Source organism: Nerophis ophidion, linkage group LG12 (assembly GCF_033978795.1).
Source record: "Nerophis ophidion isolate RoL-2023_Sa linkage group LG12, RoL_Noph_v1.0, whole genome shotgun sequence".
Lineage (NCBI taxonomy): Eukaryota > Metazoa > Chordata > Actinopteri > Syngnathiformes > Syngnathidae > Nerophis > Nerophis ophidion.
The window spans coordinates 45675139-45700179 of record NC_084622.1 but is presented as its reverse complement, the minus strand read 5'-3'; the positions used below and the strand labels follow the sequence as shown (position 1 = coordinate 45700179).

The 25041-nt window shown below is 40.0% G+C and overlaps 1 protein-coding gene across 1 annotated transcript in view; it reads left to right on the top strand.

The window, feature by feature from the left end:
• The first annotated feature begins 12141 nt into the window (after positions 1–12141).
• Positions 12142–25041, top strand: part of LOC133563488 (ankyrin repeat and BTB/POZ domain-containing protein 2-like) — a 72852-nt gene continuing 59952 nt past the window's right edge. Inside the window, exon 1 of the mRNA XM_061917644.1 lies at positions 12142–13430. Coding sequence (XP_061773628.1) covers positions 12554–13430 — 877 coding nt within the window. The 5' untranslated portion in view covers positions 12142–12553. The remainder of the gene's footprint in view (positions 13431–25041) is intronic.

The window sequence follows — 25041 nt, the reverse complement described above, 5'->3', positions numbered from 1 at the left end:
TGTGGGTCTACCGAGGATGTCATAGTGGTTTGTGCAGCCCTTTGAGACACTAGTGATTTAGGGCTATATAAGTAAACATTGATTGATTGATTTATTTTAGCTTTTCAGCTCATGTAGGTGGTTCTCTTCAGCGTGTTCCTTCGTCTGGCTGTCACTCTGGTTTGCCAGCCCCCGCTCATGGTTTCCAACGCTGCTGATAAAGGGAACAGGTAATTAGATAACTCGTTCCAGCTGAGGTATGTACTCACCTGTCTGCTGCTTCATGACCGGCCCGCAGGGAACGCGTGGACCACGCCCCTCTCCACAAGTAATTATTAAAATACTAAGTCACCTATAACTTAAAGTTGACACAAAGAGTTGTCTTCATATATATATATATATATATATATATATATATATAAAATTTCACTTTTTAACTTTTTTTTTTTTAAATATACAAAACATCAAAATGACCCCTGTATACTTTGACTTTTCATTTGTTGGGGGAAAAAAACCTTGATCTAAAATGTTATAAGTTTTCGAAATAATATTGAAAGAACATGCAACAATTTTTCTCAATAAAAGAGATGGAATAACCTTAGAGAAAAATCTAATTCAAACTATCTGTATGCACATACAACACTTAAAACCTTACAATATCAGTATGTGGAAATAAATGATGGAATTGATTAAGCAAAGGAGTCAAACATTTTAATCATTTGATGCTGTTCAAAGTACAAGGAAGAAGAATTATGATACTTAATGCAAATTAGATATTCACCGAGTGATTCATTACTGACTTAACTATTAATGAGCACAGCTGTTGCATTTAAAAATCGTTTAAGTAAATTGTCATACAAATGTAAAACTGTTCGTAATTGCTATGAAGTGCAAAGTGGGTTGGGTTTAATACATTTTGTTTGATACATTTAATACATTTTACATATTCTTTCCACTCCTTTTCGGGCATGTTGTAATGAGAAACAAAATATATTTAAACTGCCCACATGTTCGAAATAAACTTCAACCAACCATTAAAAATCAGAATAATACTAACCTACACTAAACCAGTGGTTCTCAACCTTTTTTCAGTGATGTACCCCCTGTGAACATTTTTTTTATTCAAGTACCCCCTAATCAGAGCAAAGCATTTTTGGTTGAAAAAAAAAGAGTTTAAGAAGTAAAATACAGCACTATGTCATCAGTTTCTGATTTATTAAATTGTATAACAGTGCAAAATATTGCTCATTTGTAGTGGTCTTTCTTGAACTAGTTGGAAAAAAGATACAAAAATAACTAAAAACTTCTTGAAAAATAAACAAGTGATTCAATGATAAATGCAGATTTCTCCACATAGAAGTAATCATCAACTTAAAGTGTCCTCTTTGGGGATTGTAATAGAGATCCATCTGGATTCATCAACTTACTTCTAAACATTTCTTCACAAAAAAAGAAATCCTTAACATCAATATTTATGGAACATGTCCACAAAAAAAATCTATCTGTCAACACTGAATATTGCATTTCTTTTCACAGTTTATGAACTTCAATTCATATTTTGTTGAAGTATTATTCAATAAACATATTTATAAAGGAAATATTATTTTAAATTTTCACGTACCCCTTTGTACACCTTCAAGTACCCTCAGAGATACGCGTACCCCCATTTGAGAACCACTGCATTAGGTTATGCAGTTACACAATCGTAATATTATTATCCTTCATTTATTTTACAGGGGGGAAAACAACAGTAAATTGTAAGAAAAAAAGCAAAACAATCGGAATATAATGAGAACAAACTCAAAATTGTAACTATTAATAATAATATACTTAATCACACAGCTGACACACATTTTAGTTTTAAAATATCTATAATATCTGTTTTTAACTTTTTTTTTTTTTTTTTTTTTTTCAAAACTTTGACTTTCGGTTTGCGGCCCTTTGGTGAAAAGGTTTGGACACCCCTTCAAGGAACAAAAAGAAAGGGAGTTCCACATCTGACCACATGAGGGCGCCATTCACATACGCTGACACACAATTCAATTCTTCAAGTCACTTAGAACAACAGACCTCGGGCGACTCTTATAAATAATCCCCCCCCCCCAAAAAAAGTTTTATTTGTCCTAAAGTTTGACGTAAAAGCAACCTAAAGCTGCGCCTCCTTAGAAACCGAAAGCAACGATGATGACGTCACTTGGTGGCGCAATGAAAAGGTTCGACGTTGACTAAGTTCCTCCTTTTTAAAAAGTCATCTAGAAATGTGACTTTAGTCTGGGGGGTTTGTGTGGGTTGGTTTCAAAAATATTATTTTGAAAATAAACATGCTGATGATGTTAAGAGCTGAGTAATGATATAAAAAAAATACCTTAAAGTTTTCCTGCTATTTTGGTCAATTTATGAGATTTAGGATACCTTAAAGTTTTCATGCTATTTTTGTCCATTTATGAGATTTAGGTTGGGTATTTTGCTGCCATGTGTGCAGACTGCAGGTTGAATCCCGTCAGGGGAATTGTGCAAGCCTGGATAAGCCAGGAAGGACATCCGGTGTAAAAAATGTCGACTTTTTACATTTTAGAGAAGATAACGTCTTGACCCTCCCCCAACACTCTTTTTTTATGTGACGTAAGCGATGTCCTCACCCCAGTTTGACGAAACAAGTGTTAACCTGCCCTTAACCTGACCTCTGATCTCATTAGAGACTTGGTCCTAATAAGAGCCTAAATTTCCCATGATGCACCCTGACACAAGACTACCATTGTCATCACTTGAGCGTTTGAATCAGAGAAAGCTGGCTGATGTTGTTGGAAATAGTCCAGGTGGAGACACTCCCTGCTTGCAAGTCAGAGTTGGACACATATTTAGACTTTGTTGAACCTTTTTTTTTTTTTTACTGCAAATGACCAAGAATAATCAATCAATCAATGTTTATTCATATAGCCCCAAATCACAAATGTCTCAAAGGACTGCACAAATCATTACGACTACAACATCCTCGGAAGAACCCACAAAAGGGCAAGGAAAACTCACACCCAGTGGGCAGGGAGAATTCACATCCAGTGGGACGCCAGTGACAATGCTGACTATGAGAAACCTTGGAGAGGACCTCAGATGTGGGCAACCCCCCCCCCCCTCTAGGGGACCGAAAGCAATGGATGTCGAGCGGGTCTAACATGATACTGTGAAAGTTCAATCCATAGTGGCTCCAACACAGCCGCCAGAGTTCAGTTCAAAGCGGATCCAAGACAGCAGCGAGAGTCCCGTCCACAGGAAACCATCCCAAGCGGAGGCGGATCAGCAGCGTAGAGATGTCCCCAACCGATACAGGCGAGCGGTCCATCCTGGGTCTCGACTCTGGACAGCCAGTACTTCATCCATGGTCATCGGACCGGACCCCCTCCACAAGGGAGGGGGGGACATAGGAGAAAGAAAAGAAGCGGCAGATCAACTGGTCTAAAAAGGGAGTCTATTTAAAGGCTAGAGTATACAAATGAGTTATAAGGTGAGACTTAAATGCTTCTACTGAGGTGGCATCTCGAACTGTTACCGGGAGGGCATTCCAGAGTACTGGAGCCCGAACAGAAAACGCTCTATAGCCCGCAGACTTTTTTTGGGCCTTAGGAATCACTAATAAGCCGGAGTCTTTTGAAGGCAGATTTCTTGCCGGGACATATGGTACAATACAATCGGCAAGATAGGATGGAGCTAGACCGTGTAGTATTTTATACGTAAGTAGTAAAACCTTAAAGTCACATCTTAAGTGCACAGGAAGCCAGTGCAGGTGAGCCAGTATAGGTATATATGTATGTATATATGTATATAAAGGTATATACAGTATAGGTATATATGTATGTATATATGTATATAAAGGTATATACAGTATAGGTATATATGTATGTATATATGTATATAAAGGTATATACAGTATAGGTATATATGTATGTATATATGTATATAAAGGTATATACAGTATAGGTATATATGTATGTATATATGTATATAAAGGTATATACAGTATAGGTATATATGTATGTATATATGTATATAAAGGTATATACAGTATAGGTATATATGTATGTATATATGTATATAAAGGTATATACAGTATAGGTATATATAGAGAATAGAGAATAGAGTTTTATTGTCATTATTGCAATGAACAGGTTCAAAGAACAACGAAATTGGAGCAGCTCCTCCTAAGGTGCATATACAATATGGTAGTATAAATTAAAAAAAATAAATAAATAAATAAAAAAAATAAATAAATAAAAAAGATAGAGATGACAGATGTATCTATGTATACATACATAAAACATTATTTCACATTGTAGTCCAAAAAAATAGAAAAACATTTAAACATTACACATGAGGACATGATGGACATATGGACACTCAGTGCCTGTTTAGTGCTACTATGGCTCTTGGGTAAAAGCTATTTTTTAGTCTATTGGTGCTGGCTTTTAGCACCCTGTAGCGTCTGCCTGAGGGTAGCAGTTCCAGGTGGCTGTGCCCGGGGTGGAATGGGTCTTTCAGGATGCTCTGTGCTTTCCTGAGACAGCGGGAGCTGTACAGGTCAGCCAGGGGGGGGAGGGGGCATCCGATTAACTTCTGGGCGGTCTTTATGACTCTCTGGAGCGCCGTTCTCTCTGCGGCCGTGCAGCTGCTGAACCACACGCAGATGCAGTAGGTCAGGATGCTCTCAATGGAGCCCCGGTAGAAGGACACCAGCAGTTCCTGTGAGAGGTGGTTGTTCCTGAGTATTCTCAGGAAGTGCAGTCTCTGGTGTGCCTTCTTGATGGTAGCCGTGGTGTTGGTGCTCCAGGATAGGTCGTCGGCCAGGTGGACTCCCAGGGAGCGGAAGTCGGAGACCCTCTCCACACAGTCACCACTGATGATCAGGGGCAGGATGTCCGTTTTTTTCCTCCTGAAGTCTATGACCAGCTCCTTGGTCTTGGAGGTGTTCAGGGCCAGGTTGTTGACTTTGCACCAATCCGACAGCTTCTCCACCTCATCCCGATATGCAGCCTCGTCTCCCTCCGAGATGAGCCCCACTATGGTGGTGTCATCCGCAAATTTGATGATGGAGTTGCTGGAGTGGGCAGGTGTGCAGTCGTATGTGTAGATGGAGTAGAGAAGGGGGCTCAGCACGCAGCCTTGTGGAGAGCCGGTACTGAGGTGCAGGCTTGATGACATGTGGCGACCCAACTGCACCCTCTGGGGGCGGTTGGATAAGAAGTCCTTAATCCACATGCAGATGGAGTTCGAGAGACCCAGGTCTGACAGTTTGGACACCAGTCTATCAGGAATAATGGTGTTAAATGCCGAGCTATAATCCACAAAAAGCAGCCGCACGTAGCTTCCCCCCGTCTCCAGGTGACCCAGGGAGGAGTGTAGGGCTGTGGCGATGGCGTCCTCTGTGGACCTGTTGGCTCTGTAGGCAAACTGGTGTGGGTCGAGCTCGGGAGGGAGGACTGAGGTGATATGGGTCCGTACCAGCTTCTCGAAGCACTTCATAGCTATAGGTGTAAGTGCAACTGGACGGTAGTCATTCAGACATCTGACAGAGTTCTTCTTCGGCACCGGGATTATTGTGGAAGTCTTCAGGCATGATGGGATGACGGCCTGGGAGAGGGACTGGGTGAAGATCTTCGTAAATACTCCGGCCAGCTGGTCTGCACAGTCTCTTAGTACCTGTCCCGGGACTCCATCTGGGCCCGTAGCCTTCCTCGGGTTCACTGCCTTCAGCGTGCGTCTCACCTCATGCTCCTCCAGTATAAGGGTGCAGCTGCTGTGGGTGTTGGGTGGAACTGTTGTGATGGCTGCAGGTGTTTTTCTCTCAAATCGGGCGAAGAAGCTGTTTAACTCCCCCGCTCGAGAGGCGTCGCCGTCAGCCGAAGGGTTACTGGGTCTGAAGTTGGTCATGTCTTTTATTCCTTTCCATACCTCCTTGGTGTTGTTGCTCTGCAGGTGGGCTTCCATTTTCCTCCTATGGTCGGCTTTTGCCTCTCTTATGTATGTATATATGTATATAAAGGTATATACAGTACAGGTATATATGTATGTATATATGTATATAAAGGTATATACAGTACAGGTATATATGTATGTATATATGTATATAAAGGTATATACAGTACAGGTATATATGTATGTATATATGTATATAAAGGTATATACAGTACAGGTATATATGTATATAAAGGTATATACAGTATAGGTATATATGTATGTATATATGTATATAAAGGTATATACAGTATAGGTATATATGTATGTATATATGTATATAAAGGTATATACAGTATAGGTATATATGTATGTATATATGTATATAAAGGTATATAAAGTATAGTTATATATGTATGCATATATGTATATAAAGGTATATACAGTATAGGTATATATGTATGTATATATGTATATAAAGGTATGTACAGTATAGGTATATATGTATGTATATATGTATATAAAGGTATATACAGTATAGGTATATATGTATGTATATATGTATATAAAGGTATGTACAGTATAGGTATATATGTATGTATATATGTATATAAAGGTATATACAGTACAGGTATATATGTATGTATATATGTATATAAAGGTATATACAGTACAGGTATATATGTATGTATATATGTATATAAAGGTATATACAGTACAGGTATATATGTATATAAAGGTATATACAGTATAGGTATATATGTATGTATATATGTATATAAAGGTATATACAGTATAGGTATATATGTATGTATATATGTATATAAAGGTATATACAGTATAGGTATATATGTATGTATATATGTATATAAAGGTATATACAGTATAGGTATATATGTATGTATATATGTATATAAAGGTATATACAGTACAGGCGTAATGTGATCAAACTTTCTTGTTCTTGTCAAAAGTCTAGCAGCCGCATTTTGTACCAACTGTAATCTTTTAATGCTAGACATGGGGAGACCCCAAAATAATACGTTATAGTAATCGAGACGAGACGTAACAAACGCATGGATAATGATCTCAGCGTCTTTAGTGGACAGAATGGAGGCGAATTTTAGCGATATTACGGAGATGAAAGAAGGCCGTTTTAGTAACGCTTTTAATGTGTGCCTCAAAGGAGAGAGTTGGGTCGAAGATAATACCCAGATTCTTTACAGAGTCACCTTGTTTTATTATTTGGTTGTCAAATGTTAAAGTTGTATTATTAAATAGAGGTCGGTGTCTAGCAGGACCGATAATCAGCATTTCCGTTTTTTTGGCGTTAAGTTGCAAAAAGTTAGCGGACATCTATTGTTTAATTTCATTAAGACACGCCTCCAGCTGACTACAATCCGGCGTGTTGGTCAGCTTTAGGGGCATGTAGAGTTGGGTGTCATCAGCATAACAGTGAAAGCTAACACCGTATTTGTGTATGACGTCATAACACTCTCAACTCCATCCATCCATCTTCTTCCGCTTATCCGAGGTCGGGTCGCGGGGGCAACAGCCTAAGCAGGTAAGCCCAGACTTTCCTCTCCCCAGCCACTTCGTCCAGCTCTTCCCGGGGGATCCCGAGGCGTTCCCAGGCCAGCCGGGAGACATACAGTGGGGAAAAAAGTATTTAGTCAGCCACTGATCGTGCAAGTTCTCGCCCTTAAAATGATGACAGAGGTCTGTAGTTTCATCATAGGTACACTTCAACTGTGAGAGACAGAATGGGAAAAAATAATGCAGGAATTAACATTGTAGGATTTTTTAAGAATTTATTTGTAAATTATGGTGGAAAATAAGTATTTGGTCAACCATTGAAAGCTCTCACTGAAGGAAGGAGGTTTTGGCTCCAAATCTCAGGATACATGGCCCCATTCATTCTTTCCTTAACACGGATCAATCGTCCTGTCCCCTTAGCAGAAAAACAGCCCCAAAGCATGAGGTTTCCACCCCCATGCTTCACAGTAGGTATGGTGTTCTTGGGATGCAACTCAGTATTCTTCTTCCTCCAAACATGACGAGTTTATACCAAAAAGTTCTATTTTGGTTTCATCTGACCACATGACATTCTCCCAATCCTCTGCTGTATCATCCATGTATCCATTTTGGTACAAAGTCAACTCCTCGTGTTTGGAGGAAGAAGAATACCAAGAAGAACGCAGAGTTGACATATAATTACAACTTTTTATGTACACATTTATATACATATTTATATAATATTTACATATTTATATAATATTTACATATTTATATAATATTTAACTATAAGCTCCATTCACAGACAGAGTCACATTGCTTTTATGAGCGGTCGAGCGAATCAAAAGCCGGCAAAAAAAAAAAAAATATATATATATATATATATATTTTTATTTTTTTTCTTTTTTTTTTTTTCTTTTTGTGGCGGACGTAATTCTTTTATGGCGGGCCGCCACAAATAAATGAATGTGTGGGAAACCCTGGGGTAGGCGTACCCCTGGGGGCACATGAAGGTATGCCAAGAAGTATGTGAAATTTTTTAAATATATTCTAAAAATAGCAGCAATTCAAAAATCCTTTATAAATATATTTATTGAATAATACTTCAACAAAATATGAATGTAAGTTCATACACTGTGAAAAGAAATGCAACAATGGACATGTTCCCTAAATATTGATGTTAAAGATTTATTTTTTTGTGAAGAAATGTTTAGAATTAAGTTCATGAATCCAGATGGATCTCTATTACAATCCCCAAAGAGGGCACTTTAAGTTGATGATTACTTCTATGTGGAGAAATATTTATTTAAAATTGAAACACTTGTTTATTTTTCAACACATTTTTTGTTATTTTTATCTTTTTTTTCCAAATAGTTCAAAAAAGACCACCACAAATGAGCAATATTTTGCACTGTTATGCAATTTAATAAATCAGAAACTGATGACATAGTGCTGTATTTTACTTCTTTATCTCTTTTTTTTATTTTTTATTTTTTACCAAAAATGCGACGAGTAGAGTTTATACCAAAAAGTTATATTTTGGTTTCATCTGACCACATGACATTCTCTCAATCCTCTGCTGTATCATCCATGTATCCATTTTGGTATAAACTCAACTCATCGTGTTTGGAGGAAGAAGAATACTGAGTTGCATCCCAAGAACACCACACCTACTGTGAAGCATGGGGGTGGAAACATCATGCTTTGGGGCTGTTTTTCTGCTAAGGGGACAGGACGATTGATCCGTGTTAAGGAAAGAATGAATGGGGCCATGTATCGTGAGATTTTGAGCCAAAACCTCCTTCCATCAGTGAGAGCTTTGAATGTTTGACCAAATACTTATTTTCCACCATAATTTACAAATGAATTCTTTAAAATTCATACAATGTGAATTCCTGGATTTTTTTTTCACATTCTGTCTCTCACAGTTGAAGTGTACCTATGATGAAAATGACAGACCTCTGTCATCATTTGAAGTGGGAGAACTTGCACAATCGCTGGCTGACTAAATACTTTTTTGCCCCACTGTAGTCTTCCCAACGTGTCCTGGGTCTTCCCCGTGGCCTCCTACCGGTTGGACGTGCCCTAAACGCCTCCCTATCTCTAAGGGAGAGACCCGCCACCCGGCGGAGGAAACTCATTTTGGCCGGTTGCACACGTGATCTTATCCTTTTGGTCATAACCCAAAGCTCATGACCATAGGTGAGGATGGGAACGTAAATCGACCGGTAAAATGAGAGCTTTGCCTTCCGGCTCAGCTCCTTCTTCACCACAACGGATCGATACAACGTCCGCATTACTGAAGACGCCGCACCGATCCGCCTGTCGATCTCACGATCCACTCTTCCCTCACTCGTGAACAAGACTCCTCGGAAAAGGGTGGAGTGCCATCTCCGGGTTGGGGAGGAGACCCTGCCCCAAGTGGAGGAGTTCAAGTACCTAGGAGTCTTGTTCATGAGAGAGGGAAGAGTGGATGGTGAGATCGACAAGCACTCTCAACTCATCCTTTTTCAACTTGTATGATCACGTTTTCTTTTGTGGAATACACCGACTGAATGTAAAATTATAATTTTTTATATTCCAAGGTTGCTCAATTCATTTTCATTGCTGCGTAATTAAAGCATAAATCACCTCATGACTTCACACAATTCTATTTGACTTTTACACGCTGTACATAAACATTTCTACCCCGGACTGCCCCATGCAGGCTAGGGTCAGGTCTGAGTCGTTTAACTCCTTGAACGGATAATTATTTAACCTAAGTGTCATGATCTGTGGTCTCGCTCATGTTTGGTTTAGTTATGTTTTGCTACTTTTGAACTCTATGAGTTCTGGTTTTTGTCCACTCTGATTTTTTTTAGTCACCATGACAACTCATTGGTTTCACCTGACTCATTTGGACTCACGCACCTGTCACTAATCATGAGACTAATTAAAGCCTGTAGTTTTCAGTTAGTTGGGCTGGCAACATCACTCTGTTTTTGCGTAGTCCATGCCATAGTTCATGCTGCTCTGCTCATGTAATAGTAAGTGTTGTTTGTTTTATGTTCATAGTTTACGTAAAAGTATTAGTTTTGTTTCCTGCACCAAGTTTGTGTCCACGGCTTGTGAACGCCTTTTGTTTGTACTTTCATAGTCTAGATAAGTGGTTCTCAAATGGGGGTAGGCGTACCCCTGGGGGTACAAGAAGTTATGCCAAGAAGTACGTGAGATTTTTAAAAAATATTCTAAAAATAGCAACAATTCAAAAATCCTTTATAAATATATTTATTGAATAATACTTCAACAAAATATGAATGTAAGTTCATAAAGTGTGAAAAGAAATGCAACAATGGACATGTTCCCTAAATATTGACGTTAAAGATTTCTTTTTTTGTGAAGAAATGTTTAGAAGTAAGTTGATGAATCCAGATGGATCTCTATTACAATCCCCAAAGAGGGCACTTTAAGTTGATGATTACTTCTATGTGGAGAAATCTGCATTTATCATCGAATCACTTGTTTATTTTTCAACATGTTTTTAGTTATTATTGTCTTTTTTTCCCCAAATAGTTCAAGAAAGACCACTACAAATGAGCAATATTTTGCACTGTTATACAATTTAATAAATCAGAAACTGATATAGTGCTGTATTTTACTTCTTTATCTCTTTTTTTTTAATTAAAAAATGAGACGAGTTGTGTTTATACCAAAAAGTTCTATTTTGATTTCATCTGACCACATGACATTCTCCCAATCCTCTGCTGTATCATCCATGTATCCATTTTGGTATAAACTCAACTCCTTGTGTTTGGAGGAAGAAGAATACTGAGTTGCATCCCAAGTACACCATACCTACTGTGAAGCATGGGGGTGGAAACATCATGCTTTGGGGCCGTTTTTCTGCTAAGGGGACAAGACGATTGATCCGTGTTAAGGAAAGAATGAATGCGGCCATGTATCCTGAGATTTGGAGCCAAAACATCCTTCCATCAGTGAGACCTTTTGAATGGTTGATCAAATACTTATTTTCCACCATAATTTACAAATTATTTCAAATTCTTACAATGTGAATTCCTGGATTTTTTTCCACATTCTGTCTCTCACAGTTGAAGTGTACCTATGATGAAAATGACAGACCTCTGTCATCATTTGAAGTGGGAGAACTTGCACAATCGCTGGCTGACTAAATACTTTTTTGCCCCACTGTATATATATACATATATATATGAAATTGCATCTTAATTAATAAGAATATCTTTGAATATCGGATTTTTTTGAGTAATTGTATTTATAGAGTTTACAGAATTGAACCCCTGAAATCTAATATTTTTGTTTACAATATTCAACATTTCCATGAACTCCAAAGCCTCAAAGAATCACTTGCATCATTAAAAATGTATTTTAATGATATTTAAACCCCATTATCGTACTCAAATATCCAAAGGTCAGGGATAGCAGACCGTCCAACTGCCCCTCAGTAAACATGACTAAATAAACTGATGAGCATTATTTATTGCGACATTAAACTGTTAACATGTGAACTTTATTTGAGTTATTTTGGACAAATGTTAACAGGACTCATGAAGGTCCTGCAAAAGATAAGCACTTTATGGGAAAAGTGGTAAAAAAAAACTGTAGTGGGCTCTGATTGGCTTCCACCATAGCAGGCTGTGCTCTGATTGGTCCTTCTCTTACATCCGTGTTGTAGTCCCTCCCCCTCGCTAACGTGGGCGCTGCTTGATTCTCTCCGTCACTCCGACAGAGGAGCAGACGTGAAATAACCTGACTTTTTCAAAAAAACAAAACACAATTGTGTTTTGTTAGTTTTTTTGTGTACGGGCGACGCGGTTATTTGTTTTCTTTAACAATCCAGAAAAGTGTCGTCCGGCGTGGATAAACTCGCAGGAGGACGTTTTAAATCCAAAAGGTGAGTTGGGACTTTAAAACCTCCCAGAAATGGACGCGACGACGCTACTTTTGTTTTAAATTTGTGTCGCAACACACTTTGAAAAAACTTTGTCGACAAATGTGGCGCTGAAACCAGTCCTTCCTGCTCGGCGGAGACTCTTTGACTTGCAGGTAAAAAAAAAAAAAAAAGTCCTGTAGTACAACGTGTGTAAAAAACAGGTTTTTAGAAATGGCGGGTGTAAGTAATGTCCAGATGAAAACCTTGGAGGACCTGACTTTGGACTCTGGCTATGGCGCGGGAGACTCCTGCAAGTCCCTCAGCCTGTCCTCCTCCAAGTCCAACTCCCAGGCCGCCACGACGACCCCTCACCGGGGCACCTGGTGGTACTACTCGGGCTCCATGAACAGCAGGAACAACAGCTGGGACACGGTCAACACCGTCCTGCCCGAGGACCCGGAGGATATCTTCTCCAAGTGTCCTCGCCTGCCCGACCTGGAAGAGTTCCCCTGGACCGAGGAGGACGTGGCCAAGATACTCCGCCAGGTGGCCGAGGGCGTCCACGCACCTGTCTTCATCACGGAAGCCGTGAGGCGGCTGTCGACGCTCCTCCGCAAGGCTCTCATCCGCATCTCCAGGGAGGCCCAGCGTCTGAGCGTCATGCACTGCCGCTGCACCCGCTTCCAGGTGCAGAGCGCCATGAGGCTGGTGCTCAGCTGGTCCCTGGCCGACTACTGCGTGTCCGCCTCGGTCAAAGCCATCTCCATGTACAGCATGAGTGCGGGCGAGATGCTGAGGAAGGGCAAGTCGGCCCGCTGCGGTCTCACCTTCTCCGTGGGACGTTTCTTCCGATGGATGGTGGACACCCGCGTGTCCGTGCGCATCCACGAGTACGCCGCCATATGCCTGACCGCCTGCATGGAAGCTCTGGTGGAAGAGATCGGAGCCCGAGTGCTCATGTCTGAACGGGGCCATCCGGGGCCTGATGGGGGGTCGACGTGTGCGCCAGTGAGCGGCGAGGCCTTGGAAGGAGTTGTCAACAATGACGCCGAGCTGTGGGGAGTCCTGCAGCAGTACGAACACCTGATCTGCGGGAAGAACGCCAGCGGTAAGTTTCCATGCATTCTCCATGCCAGTGTTTTTCAACCACTGGTGGGCCGTGGGAAATGAAGCAATATCACCTCCTTGAATTGCACATCTTCTCACTCCTGCGCTTACCAAAGGCATGCGGTAAAAGTAAGCATGCGCTAATTATTTTAAAACCTCTTCTCACTCCGGCACTTACCAAAGGCATGCAGTAAAAAATTTAGTGTGATGTAAGCTTGGACCTTAAATCCTACTGAATAGCTCTTAATCTTCTTGCCTTTATGCGATTTCAAATTACCACTATTGAAATCAGCCTTATCCTTTTTGAAAATGCTGACAGGGGAAGTGTCACTCGTGTCATCACAAGTTTGACCAGGCGGTAATACTAAGCGTGCGCTAATTATTTTGCAAAGCAAGTTTGACTCGGCAGTAATTCAAGGCAAGCGCATACTATATGCCCTGCGGCAATTCAAGGAAATACGGTAATTGGTCCAAAAAATGTTTGTCGCAAATCAATGATTATAATTTGCCGTTGCTTAGTGTCTGTGCTGTGTAAAACTCGGCAGGGTAACCACGTAATACTCCATGTCAGTAGGTGGCAGCAGGTAGTTAATTGCTCGTCGGAATGTTGGGTGAGACGAGGATGGTTTGTTGTGATCCCAATATGCAGGATACTTGACAACCATGAGACCTCCGAATTCAGAATATGAGGGGTTTGGTTATATTGTAGCGTCCTGGAAGAGTTAGTGTTGCAAGGGGTTGTGGGTATTTGTTCTGTTGTGTTATGGTGCGGATATTCTCCCGAAATGTGTTTGTCATTCTTGTTTGGTGTGGGTTCAATGTGGCGCATATTTGTAACAGTGTTGAAGTTGTTTATACAGCCACCCTCAGTGTGACCTGTATGGCTGTTGATCAAGTATGCCTTGTACTCACTCGTGTGTGTGTGTGTGCAAGCCGCACATAATATGTAACTATGCCGGTGCGCTATTTGTATGGAGAAAACGCAGGTGTGACGACAGGTTGTAGAGGACGCTAAAAGCAGTGCCTTTAAAGGCACGCCCCCAATATTTTTGTCTGAGTGGAAATTGGGAGAAATTCCGGGGAATGGTTGCCCCGGGAGATTTTCGGGAGGGTTACTGAAATTCGGGATTCTGCCCGGAAAATCGGGTGGGTTGGCAAGTATAATATGCAGACCACTGCGGGAGGCAGCATGCAGGTAAATATAAGTATGTAATGCTTACACAAAAAATTAACAAAAGGGAAAGAAAAAGGCAATGGCTATGCAAAACGAAAGTAAAACTAAACTGGCTACAAAGTAAACAGAAAGAGAATGCTGGACGACAGCAAAAACTTATGGTGTCCACAATGTATGTCCGTAAATGACATGACAATCAACAATGTCCACACAAGGAAGGATAGCAACGACGTAAATGGCGCACAAAGGAAAACATGAAACTGCTACAGGAAAACACCAACAAAACAGGAAGGGCCACCAAAATAACAGAACCAAGACAAGAACTGAAGCACTACACACAGGAAAACACCAACAAACTGAAAATAAGGCATAACGACCTGGAGGAGTTTAATTTTTTAACGTTTTCTGCTGGAGGTGTTCCTCTAGATTTTTTGATGAAAAAATGGGCCCTGCTGGAGGTGTTCCTCTAGATTTTTTTAATGAAAAAAAATGGGCCTTGCCTCAAAAATGGTTGAAAAACACTGCTCTATGCCACCTGAGAGGTGGGGTTCACACTTGACTGGTTGCGAGTCAGTCAGTCCCAATCAGGGTGCACAAATCTCCACTGATTGATTTATTCGAGCAGTGCTAGCCAATGACCTGAACAACATCGGCTGTCAACTCATTGTCTAGCTCAGCTCTTAAGGCATCGGGAAGTGAGGATCACACAGCGTAGCTGTTACCTGCCCATACCACCTATGGGCAATGTAGAGTCGGGGTGCCCAAATTTGGCCTTCCCGCATTTATTTCATATTGGAACAGCATTACTCAGATGATAGAGCGGCTGTACAGAAAATTAAGGGTTTAAGTGTTCTTGTCGCGGTGTCAGCTTCCACCGTGCTGGTCAGGACAGGTGGAGGAAATGATCGATTCTCCGATTCATCAAGATTGAAACATGGACGATGTTGAATTGATGGACAAACGTCCAAATATTGATTATTTAGGTGTAGGAAATAAAGTTCTAAGATGCAGATCGAGTGCGCACACACACATAAAGAAAAGGAGAGGAGAACATGCTAACTGCGGCGCGAAGCTAGCTTGAATGTGAAATAGTGAAAATAGAAACAAATAAATGCTTTGTACGTTTCAACAGAAGAGTAACTGGAACTATGTTAAAGCAGGGAGTAAATAGCTTAGAAAAGGAAAAGTAAGTACTGTACAAAATTAAGTCAGAAGAGACAGTGATATTCATAAAGTGCGACCGCCAGCCATCCATATATGTGTGTGTGTATATATATGTGTGTGTATATATATATATATATATATATATATATATATATACACACGTGTGTGTGTGTATATACAAACCCCGTTTCCATATGAGTTGGGAAATTGTGTTAGATGTAAATATAAACGGAATACAACGATTTGCAAATACTTTTCAACCCATATTCAGTTGAATATGCTACAAAGACAAGATATTTGATGTTCAAACTCCTAATTTTTTATTTTTTTTGCAAATAATTAACTTAGAATTTCATGGCTGCAACACATGCCAAAGTAGTTGGGAAAGGGCATGTTCACCACTGTGTTACATCACCTTTTCTTTTAACAACACTCTATATGCGTTTGGAAACTGAGGAAACTAATTGTTGAAGCTTTGAAAGTGGAATTCTTTCCCATTCTTGTTTTATGTACAGCTTTAGTTGTTCAACAGTCCGGGGTCTCCGCTGTCGTATTTTACGCTTCATAATGCGCCACACATTTTCCATGGGAGACAGGTCTGGACTGCAGGCGGGCCAGGAAAGTACCCGCACTCTTTTACTACGAAACCACGCTGTTGTAACACGTGGCTTGGCATTGTCTTGCTGAAATAAGCAGGGGCGTCCATGATAACGTTGCTTCGACGACAACATATGTTGCTCCAAAACCTGTATGGACCATTCAGCATTAATGGTGCCTTCACAGATGTGTAAGTTACCCATGCCTTGGGCACTAATACACCCCCATACCATCACACATGCTGACTTTTGAACTTTGCGCCTATAACAATCCGGATGGTTATTTTCCTCTTTGTTCTGGAGGACACCACGTCCTCTGTTTCCAAATATAATTTGAAATGTGGACTCGTCAGACCACAGAACACCTTTCTACTTTGCATCAGTCCATCTTAGATGAGCTCGGGCCCAGCAAAGCCAGCGGCGTTCCTTGGTGTTGTTGATAAATGGGTTTTGCTTTGCATAGTAGAGTTTTAACTTGCACTTACAGATGTAGCGACCAACTGTAGTTACTGACAGTGGTTTTATGAAGTGTTCCTGAGCCCATGTGGTGATATCCTTTACACACTGATGTTGATTTTTGATGCAGTACCGCCTGAGGGATCAACGGTCTGTAATATCATCGCTTAAGTTCACTGATTTCTCCAGATTTTCTGAACGTTTTGATGATTTTACGGACCGTAGATGGTAAAATCCCTAAATTCCTTGCAATAGCTCGTTGAGAAATGTTGTTCTAAAACTGTTCAACTCTTTGCTTCCAAAGTGGTGACCCTCGCCCCATCCTTGTTTGTGAATTACTTAGCATTTCATGGAAGCTGCTTTTATACCCAATCATGGCACCCACCTGTTCCCAATTAGCCTGCACACCTGTGGGATGTACGAAATAAGTGTGTGATGAGAATTTTTCAACTTTATCAGTATTTATTGCCACCTTTCCCAACTTCTTTGTCACGTGTTGCTCGCATCAAATTCTAAAGTTAATGATTATTTGCAAAAAAAAAAAATGTTTATCAGTTTGAACATCAAATATGTTGTCTTTGTAGCATATTCAACTGAATATTGGTTGAAAACGATTTGCAAATCATTGTATTCTGTTTATATTTACATCTAACACAATTTCCCAACTCAAATGGAAACGGGGTTTGTATATATATAAATATACACATATACAAACCCTGTGTGTGTGTGTATATGTATATATATATATATATATATATATATATATGTATATGTGTATGTATATATATATATATATATATATATATATATATATATATATATATATATATATATATATATATATATATATATATATATACATATATGTGTATGTATGTATATACATATGTGTGTTTATTGTGATAGAGTGATTGGAGCACATACAAAAAACATTTAGGAAGTTTGGTTCTTTTATGAATTTATTATGAGTCTACTGAAAATGTGACCAAATCTGCTTGGTCAAAAGTATACATACAGCAATGTTAATATTTGGTTAGCTTCTGGATGAATTTTTGACCACTCCTCCTGACAGAATTGGTGCAGTTCAGCTAAATGTTTTGGTTTTCTCACATGGACTTGTTTTTTCAGCATTGTCCACACATTCAGTCAGGACTTTGGTAAGTCCATTCTAAAACCCTAATTTTAGCCTGATTTAGCCATTCCTTTACCACTTTTGATGTGTGTTTGGGGTCATTGTCATTGATGATGTTCCTGGGATTAAAGGCCTCACCTTTTCTCTTCCAAACATATTGCTGGGTATTGTGGCCAAACACCTCCATTTTAATTTCATCTGACATCACATAAACAAAGATAAGACCTTCTGGAGGAAAGTCAGATGAAACAACAATTAAGCTGTTTGGCCACAATACCCAGCAATATGTTTGAAGGAGGAAAGGTGAGGCCTTTAATCCCAGGAACACCACCCTACCGTCAAGCATGGTGAATGCGGAGTGAATAAATGATGGTTCCTCAGTTCTCACTGTAAAGTGCTGTGAGTGTTTAGAAAAGCGTTATATAAATCTAATCCATTTTCTACCGCCATTGTTATTATTCATACTCGCTTTCACAATCATTGATGACATGTCCGCAAAGTTAACTGGTTGCCATATCCGTCCATTTTATTTGCACTTTAAAGGAACATGTGTTTCATGTTTAAAATTGCTGTTTGGCCAGTGGCCCATTAGCGCTCGGAGGCAGTGAGTTTGGGTACCCCCGATGTAGAGTCTCCATTCACCTTACTTGTAATAGTCCCTGAAAAAACCCACATGAGTGCGAGGAAAGAGGACATGCAAAGTCTTCAAAGAGATGCTCAAAGATGATTTGAAGACTCAATCTGTTGACAGTGAGGCCCACATGCCATCTATTTCACTTTTCTTACAATGTAATGAATGGCAGCTTTGAGTGTGTGTTCCTGCAATGATAGCTTTCAACATCCACCTAACTTCTCCCTTCTGAGTTTTACTCACCACTTTCCACTCTTTTACCTTCCAATGAATGATGTGGAAAAACCTGGTTTTGGTCCTGGCAGGATACAATAGCAGCCCTTTGTGCTTGAACGTTTGATGGCTTTCTTTCTAATTTGACCTGTCAGAATAGGAACATAACAGTGCAGCGGAATAGAATTGAACAAAGGAAGCTTTTTCTTTCATATGGGAAATGTCTGGGCATTGTGCTGCATGGCCCAATTGGTTGTAGTGATTTCAAAATGGAGTTCTCATGGCACACATTCTTGCTGCATAGGTATGCATGTTGTGGTTTGAGAGTACATGCAGGGGTTTTCATTCTGCATTTTCACACCCTCTCGTCCTCCCATGGCATTGCCACCACCAAAAAACCTATTAACGACGCAGGGAATTTTTAAAGTAACATTTTAACATTTTTAACCTATATACAATTGTAAAAATCACCTCTAAAGTACAGTGGTACATCGGTTTACTTCTGCCCCACTTTTTGTCAGATTCTGTTTTTAAAAAAAAGGTTTCCCTGTAACGACCAGGCCGCATGGTGATGCGGGTTTCGTTCTCCCAGGGATGCAGACGGGCTTCGGACACAACGTGCAGGTAGGAAAAATTATTTATTAAGAAATAAATCAGTCAAAACAAAGAAAAACGCGGCATAGCACTTAAGACAAAGAACTCAAAGAGATAGCATGGGAGCTAGAAAACAAAAGGAGCTTAGCATGGAAGCTAGCAAAAACAAAAGGGCCTAGCGTGGAAGCTGGCAGAAGTTGTTACTTGCTGTATGAAAACAAACTACGAAGCCAGACAGACTGACGGGAGAAGGCAGGCTTAAATAATGACAGTGATTACAAAACAGGTGTGCGTCCGGAACAACTATGGAAACCAACTGAGAGGTGCACAAACAGGAACCGAAGGAGTCCAAATCCAACAGAAAACACAAAAAGACTCAAAAATCTAAATCATATAATCCAGGCAGCGGATCATAACATTCCCAATAATTTGCCCTAGCTGGTTTTCTTATTTTTGTACCATCTCGGTTATTGTACGACCAAACATTGCGACTGGTTTTGCCTGTTTACCACTACCATTGATGACTGATTCGTGGTGGGTTTTTATTGCGTAACTTGCCATAGCGCCAAGGAAAGTTACAAAAAACGGGATTATATTGAACAAAGAACTCACAGCAAAGTATGAAGGTAGCGTTCGCTGTGCTCTCTTCTCTGATCATTGTCGTTTTTGCCAACAAGAGTTCTTAGAAATGGTAAAAGTAATGTTAAATGCACTTATACATTTCATGATTTCATGTCTACTCTATATATTTCACATTGTTTTCTATAGGTAAAACTACTATTTTTCTTGGGGATAGGCGAAATGGCCTAAACTCGTGTGTCGTAAAGCATGTTTAGCTATTTCTCATCCTGCAAGGATGATACTTGTAGGAAACATTTTATTTGTCGCCATGGAGTCGAGGGTTAGGGATCTAGTAGTGGCTAAAACACTGCCAACTGCGGATGGACGTTAGCTGCTAGCTAGATAGCCATCTTTTAATGTACCTCTTGCTGAGCGGCGTTTCAGTGTTATAGCTTCACCTTTTATTGTTAGTTTTTAAGGCAAAATATTGTCCTTTTTCTGTCTCCACACCGGGTCTGCTTGTAAGTAGTCTGTTAAGTAGCGTACTCGATGTCTGCTTGTAAGTAGTCTGTTAAGTAGCGTACTCGATGTCTGCTTGTAAGTAGTCTGTTAAGTAGCGTACTCGATGTGTGTGCGTTGCCCAGCATGCTTCACTGCTTGTAAAACCAGCAATGTCACAACGAGACGACGGCGCGCCTTCATGCCCGTGAAAGTAAGGCATCCGGTATTTTTATGAGTGGCAGCATAGTACCGTTTGTGATTCATTAGTACCGCAGTACTTAATAAGTATTGGTATACCGTACAACCCTATATCGTATATACGTATCTATAATGTGCAACCCTAATTTTTCTCTGTACCATTTTTTTATGTTGATATTTTTGGGTGTCGGATTAATTGGATTTACATTATTTTTTATGGAAAATTGCTTAATTTTTTTTTACAATTCTGTCATAGTCAGACTTTTTGGAACAAATTACTGCTGTACACCAGTAAATCGAAACTTGGATGATGCATTACAGAGAGAAGATTACTGTTTGTGCCTGGGACTGAATTTATTCAAGACTACTAACAGCTGACTTTTTAATGTACTTTCAGTTATTTAATCATCAATGTAAACCCTCGCCATATTGCACTGAGCAGCCACAGCAGGACTTCCTCACATCCGAAGAGTCTTCTGTAATATTATATGAAAAAAATTCTAGTAGTGTATTATCCCCGCAAATTTTGGTCAGGTTACAAATTGTGTGACTGACGTTTTTGAGGTTCCACTAAATTATTAATTAGTATAACTTTTGTGTTCTACTGAGCGTTCCCTACTCAGTCATCCCGATTCTTCTTTGTTTATACACTAAGCTTTCTTTTCTTGGTGCTTTTGGCAACGCAGCACTGAGTCGATTTATAGTCTTTGTTTGTGGCCAACTACAAGCTCAGTGGAGCGGAGCTTTTTTTAATGCAGCACAATGGCCTTTTGTTGTGGGATCGTGGAGCTTAACCCAACAGAGGAAACAAAAACAAACGCTGTGGAAGTTGGGCACATGGGCGCTAACATCTAAGTACATTTATATACAGCGCAAAAAGTGGGGGGATACATTAACTTGACCTGTTGCTATTGGGGTGCATTTAAATGATGCTATCAGCCTTGAGCAGCTTTCAGTGTAAGTACAGTGTGCATGCTATGCATGACGAGAGTAAGAAAGTGGTTAATGCTACCCACACTCTAATTGCCTGATCGATTGGAAATAAAGTCCTAGTACACAAACGCCACAAAATGAGTTGCTTGGGTGCATCTTTGTTTAATCAGTTGAGCCTGTAAGTAATCAAAACCGTCTTGTGAGGTTTGTTCGAAGACATATGCGTGAGTCGGAGCTATTTAATATATAAGTAATAAGTTCAGCATCTGTCCCATCATTTAGGCAGATGTCTTTTGGTTGGGATTATTTTGGTTGGTCCAGTCATTGGTTTTAAGAAATATGCATGGGTCTATCCATTTATGTTATAACAACAGACCATTATTCTGACCACCCCAGCTTTTTATAGTCCTGTGACTGGGTTCTGCTAGCCACATGCCCTCCGACCACCTTACCACCTGACACCCCACACTCTTATACTCAGATCTCACCCCTACTTCCCCTTTCTTCTTCTGCTGCGGTCCTCGCAACACTCATAATTTGGAAAAGCAAATACCTACTTTTTGGCCTTCTACATAATAGTTGCTGAATGGGAGGGTTGACTGTTGATCATTCGGAAGGCCTCATTGAAAAAAAAATCTCCCTTTCTCTTGATTTTTCCTCATTTCTCCCAACTATGTTCTCAGGCACTGACTCACATCTGGAACTCCTTAAGAAAGCAATGACTTGCACGGCTCCAATAACAATTCTGAAAACTCCCTTCTCTCTTATGCTTGGTTCTATCTTTTTTTTAATTCTTTGCTCATGCTTTCCATGTTTAAATGTTTACGTCTTCTTCTAGTATGCATGGAGGAACTTGTGCCAGGATCTTATTCATTACTCATGCATTCACTTGTTGTACACATGTCGACCCTGAACTTGTTTAGTCTTTCTTTTATCTGCGTTCAAATGGCTCCAAAGCACAGTTTGAACTCATTGCACAGCACCATTGTAGAGTGGGATCAATTTGGCCCCCACAAGCATGAGCAAGCTCATTCTGCCATGCGGTGTCCTGATAGCACGAGGGGGCATTTTTTAAATAAAAGAACTTTCTCTTGTGGACAGTGGAAAAGGGATGAATTGATACTGTTGATTGTGATCATGCAAATGGGTATGAAACTCCATATTAATTGTTATCCTTCAAGACTACCGCAGATTTGTAGGTTATGTCCCTTGCAATTAATATGTAATGTTTGCCTCACTCTTGTGCTAAAATGCTCACTATTTAGGCCAGAAGTGCCCAAATTTGGTCCGCCGAGTCATTTGGTTGGGCCCGCCAAAGGGTGGCTTCCCAAATGTAATACATTTCCATCCATCCATTTGTCATTGCTGACATTTTTTTGAGCTCACTAGGGCGTCGGAACCTTTACTGATATTGGATATGTCTGACATTGCCCTAAAACAAGTACTAGGTTATATCGGCTTGCATCTAAACTTCCGTATTTTAGCTCCAATACAAGCAGTCCTGCAGCACATTAATTAGTGCAAAGCTGGACATATATCTAAATGTCCTCCAATAAGCACTCAGGATTGGTCTTTTATTGTATTTTAGTCCAGTTATTTACACAAGGTAAACATAGCTACTTGACATTTGCAGCTACACAACAGCTAAGCACTCGGTAGTACACAAGCTAAACCTGTGTCCTTAATTGAACAATATTGCCGTCTAAAAGTAATATGTCAATATAAACAAGTATCATATAATTATCTTTGCATTTTACCTACATATATAGTCTCGCATATTAAAATTATCCACTAACAAACGTGTGTGCATTATTCAACATACTGCGTCATGAGTTTTCTAATTATTTGACCACTAGGTGCCGCCAAAAACAATTACTCCACTCCAACCTAAAGACGGCATAAGTCCCCTCCAGACGGTTAATAATTGGTTAGTGTTCTCTGTTTGACAAATGTTTACTTGATAAAAACCATTTTTTAAATTCCACTTGACAAAATAATAAAAGTACAGTATGTGCAGTATGATTACTGCTCATATTCTACCGAATCAACATTGATATTGTATCGGAAAATACAAATCTGTCGGGTCAACCCCAAAGATAACACAATCATCGATGTATATGCTAGACTAACTTGTTGTCATCTATCATTGTTGTTTTTATTTTATTGGCACTATTATAGGAACGTTATTATTACATTTAGGCTATTAGCGTTTCACTTTCAAAATGGCTGTTTGGCCCGTGTCCCATTTGCACATTTTGACTTTGGTCCTTGAAGGCAAAATGTTCGGGTATCCCTGATTTAGACTGTTTTTAAACAAAAATCAATATAAAAAAGTCTAATAAAATACTGCTATGATATTATCCATGTATTTGGTGTAAATGTGACTCTCTGTCAGTTATGTGCACCACAATTTGCAATGCCAGCTAAAGTGCACTTTTGAAAGCTGTTGTCAACCAGCAACTTCAACACAGTGTCATATGCTGGGCCAAGTCAATCCTCTACCTTGTGGGAGGCTTGGAGGCGCGTTACTGTACATGAAGCAGCAGACCTCACTGAAACGGAATATCCAAGTCATGCAACGTTGACCTAGATAAATAAACGTTGATTTGGTTCAGTACGAACAAAATGTCTTACTGTTTAACTCTAAAAGTAGTAAAAAAAGCAACAAATAATGGATTCGGGGTGCAAGATCGTATGTATGTTTTGCTACTCAGTATTTTCCAAAGTATGTATTTAACCCAGAAGGCGGCGTGGGAACAGTGGTGAGGAAGATGCAGGGAGAACAGCCCAGTACTGTGGTCACACAGATGGGGAAACCAGCACTCTGAAAATACACTGCCCTACTCTGCACATCTGGAATCATGATCATATGTCGTTTTGGAAAACATATCATGGCGTTAGCATCATGGTGACATCGTCATTGCCTAGGCTTGCATGTCCAACATGCTTTACATTTGCCACAGCATTAAAGGGGAACATTATCAGCAGACCTATGTAAGCGTCAATATATACCTTGATGTTGCAGAAAAAAGACCATACGTTTTTTTAACCGATTTTCAAACTCCAAAAGGGTGAATTTGGCGATTTAAACGCCTTTCAATTGATAGCCTGTCGAGCGATGACTTTCGCCCGTGATGTCACAACATGAAGCAATCCGCCATTTTCTCACTGTTATTACACCCACCAAGTCAAATCAGCTCTGTTATTTTTCCGATATCCCCACAAAAATGTGTGGATATCCTGCGACACTCAAAGCAGATGCATTTCCAACGATAAAATCAACAAAATCTGCAATATTGGAAAATAGACCACCACTAAATCTGCCCGAGTGCGAGCTATTCGGGGACGGCGGCAGTCTCTTCCCGCAGACGAGCGAGGTAAACCCTCCTGGATATGATTTATGCCACTTCTTTTTCTGTCTCATTTTGTCCACTAACCTTATAAGGTTGTGCATGAGTG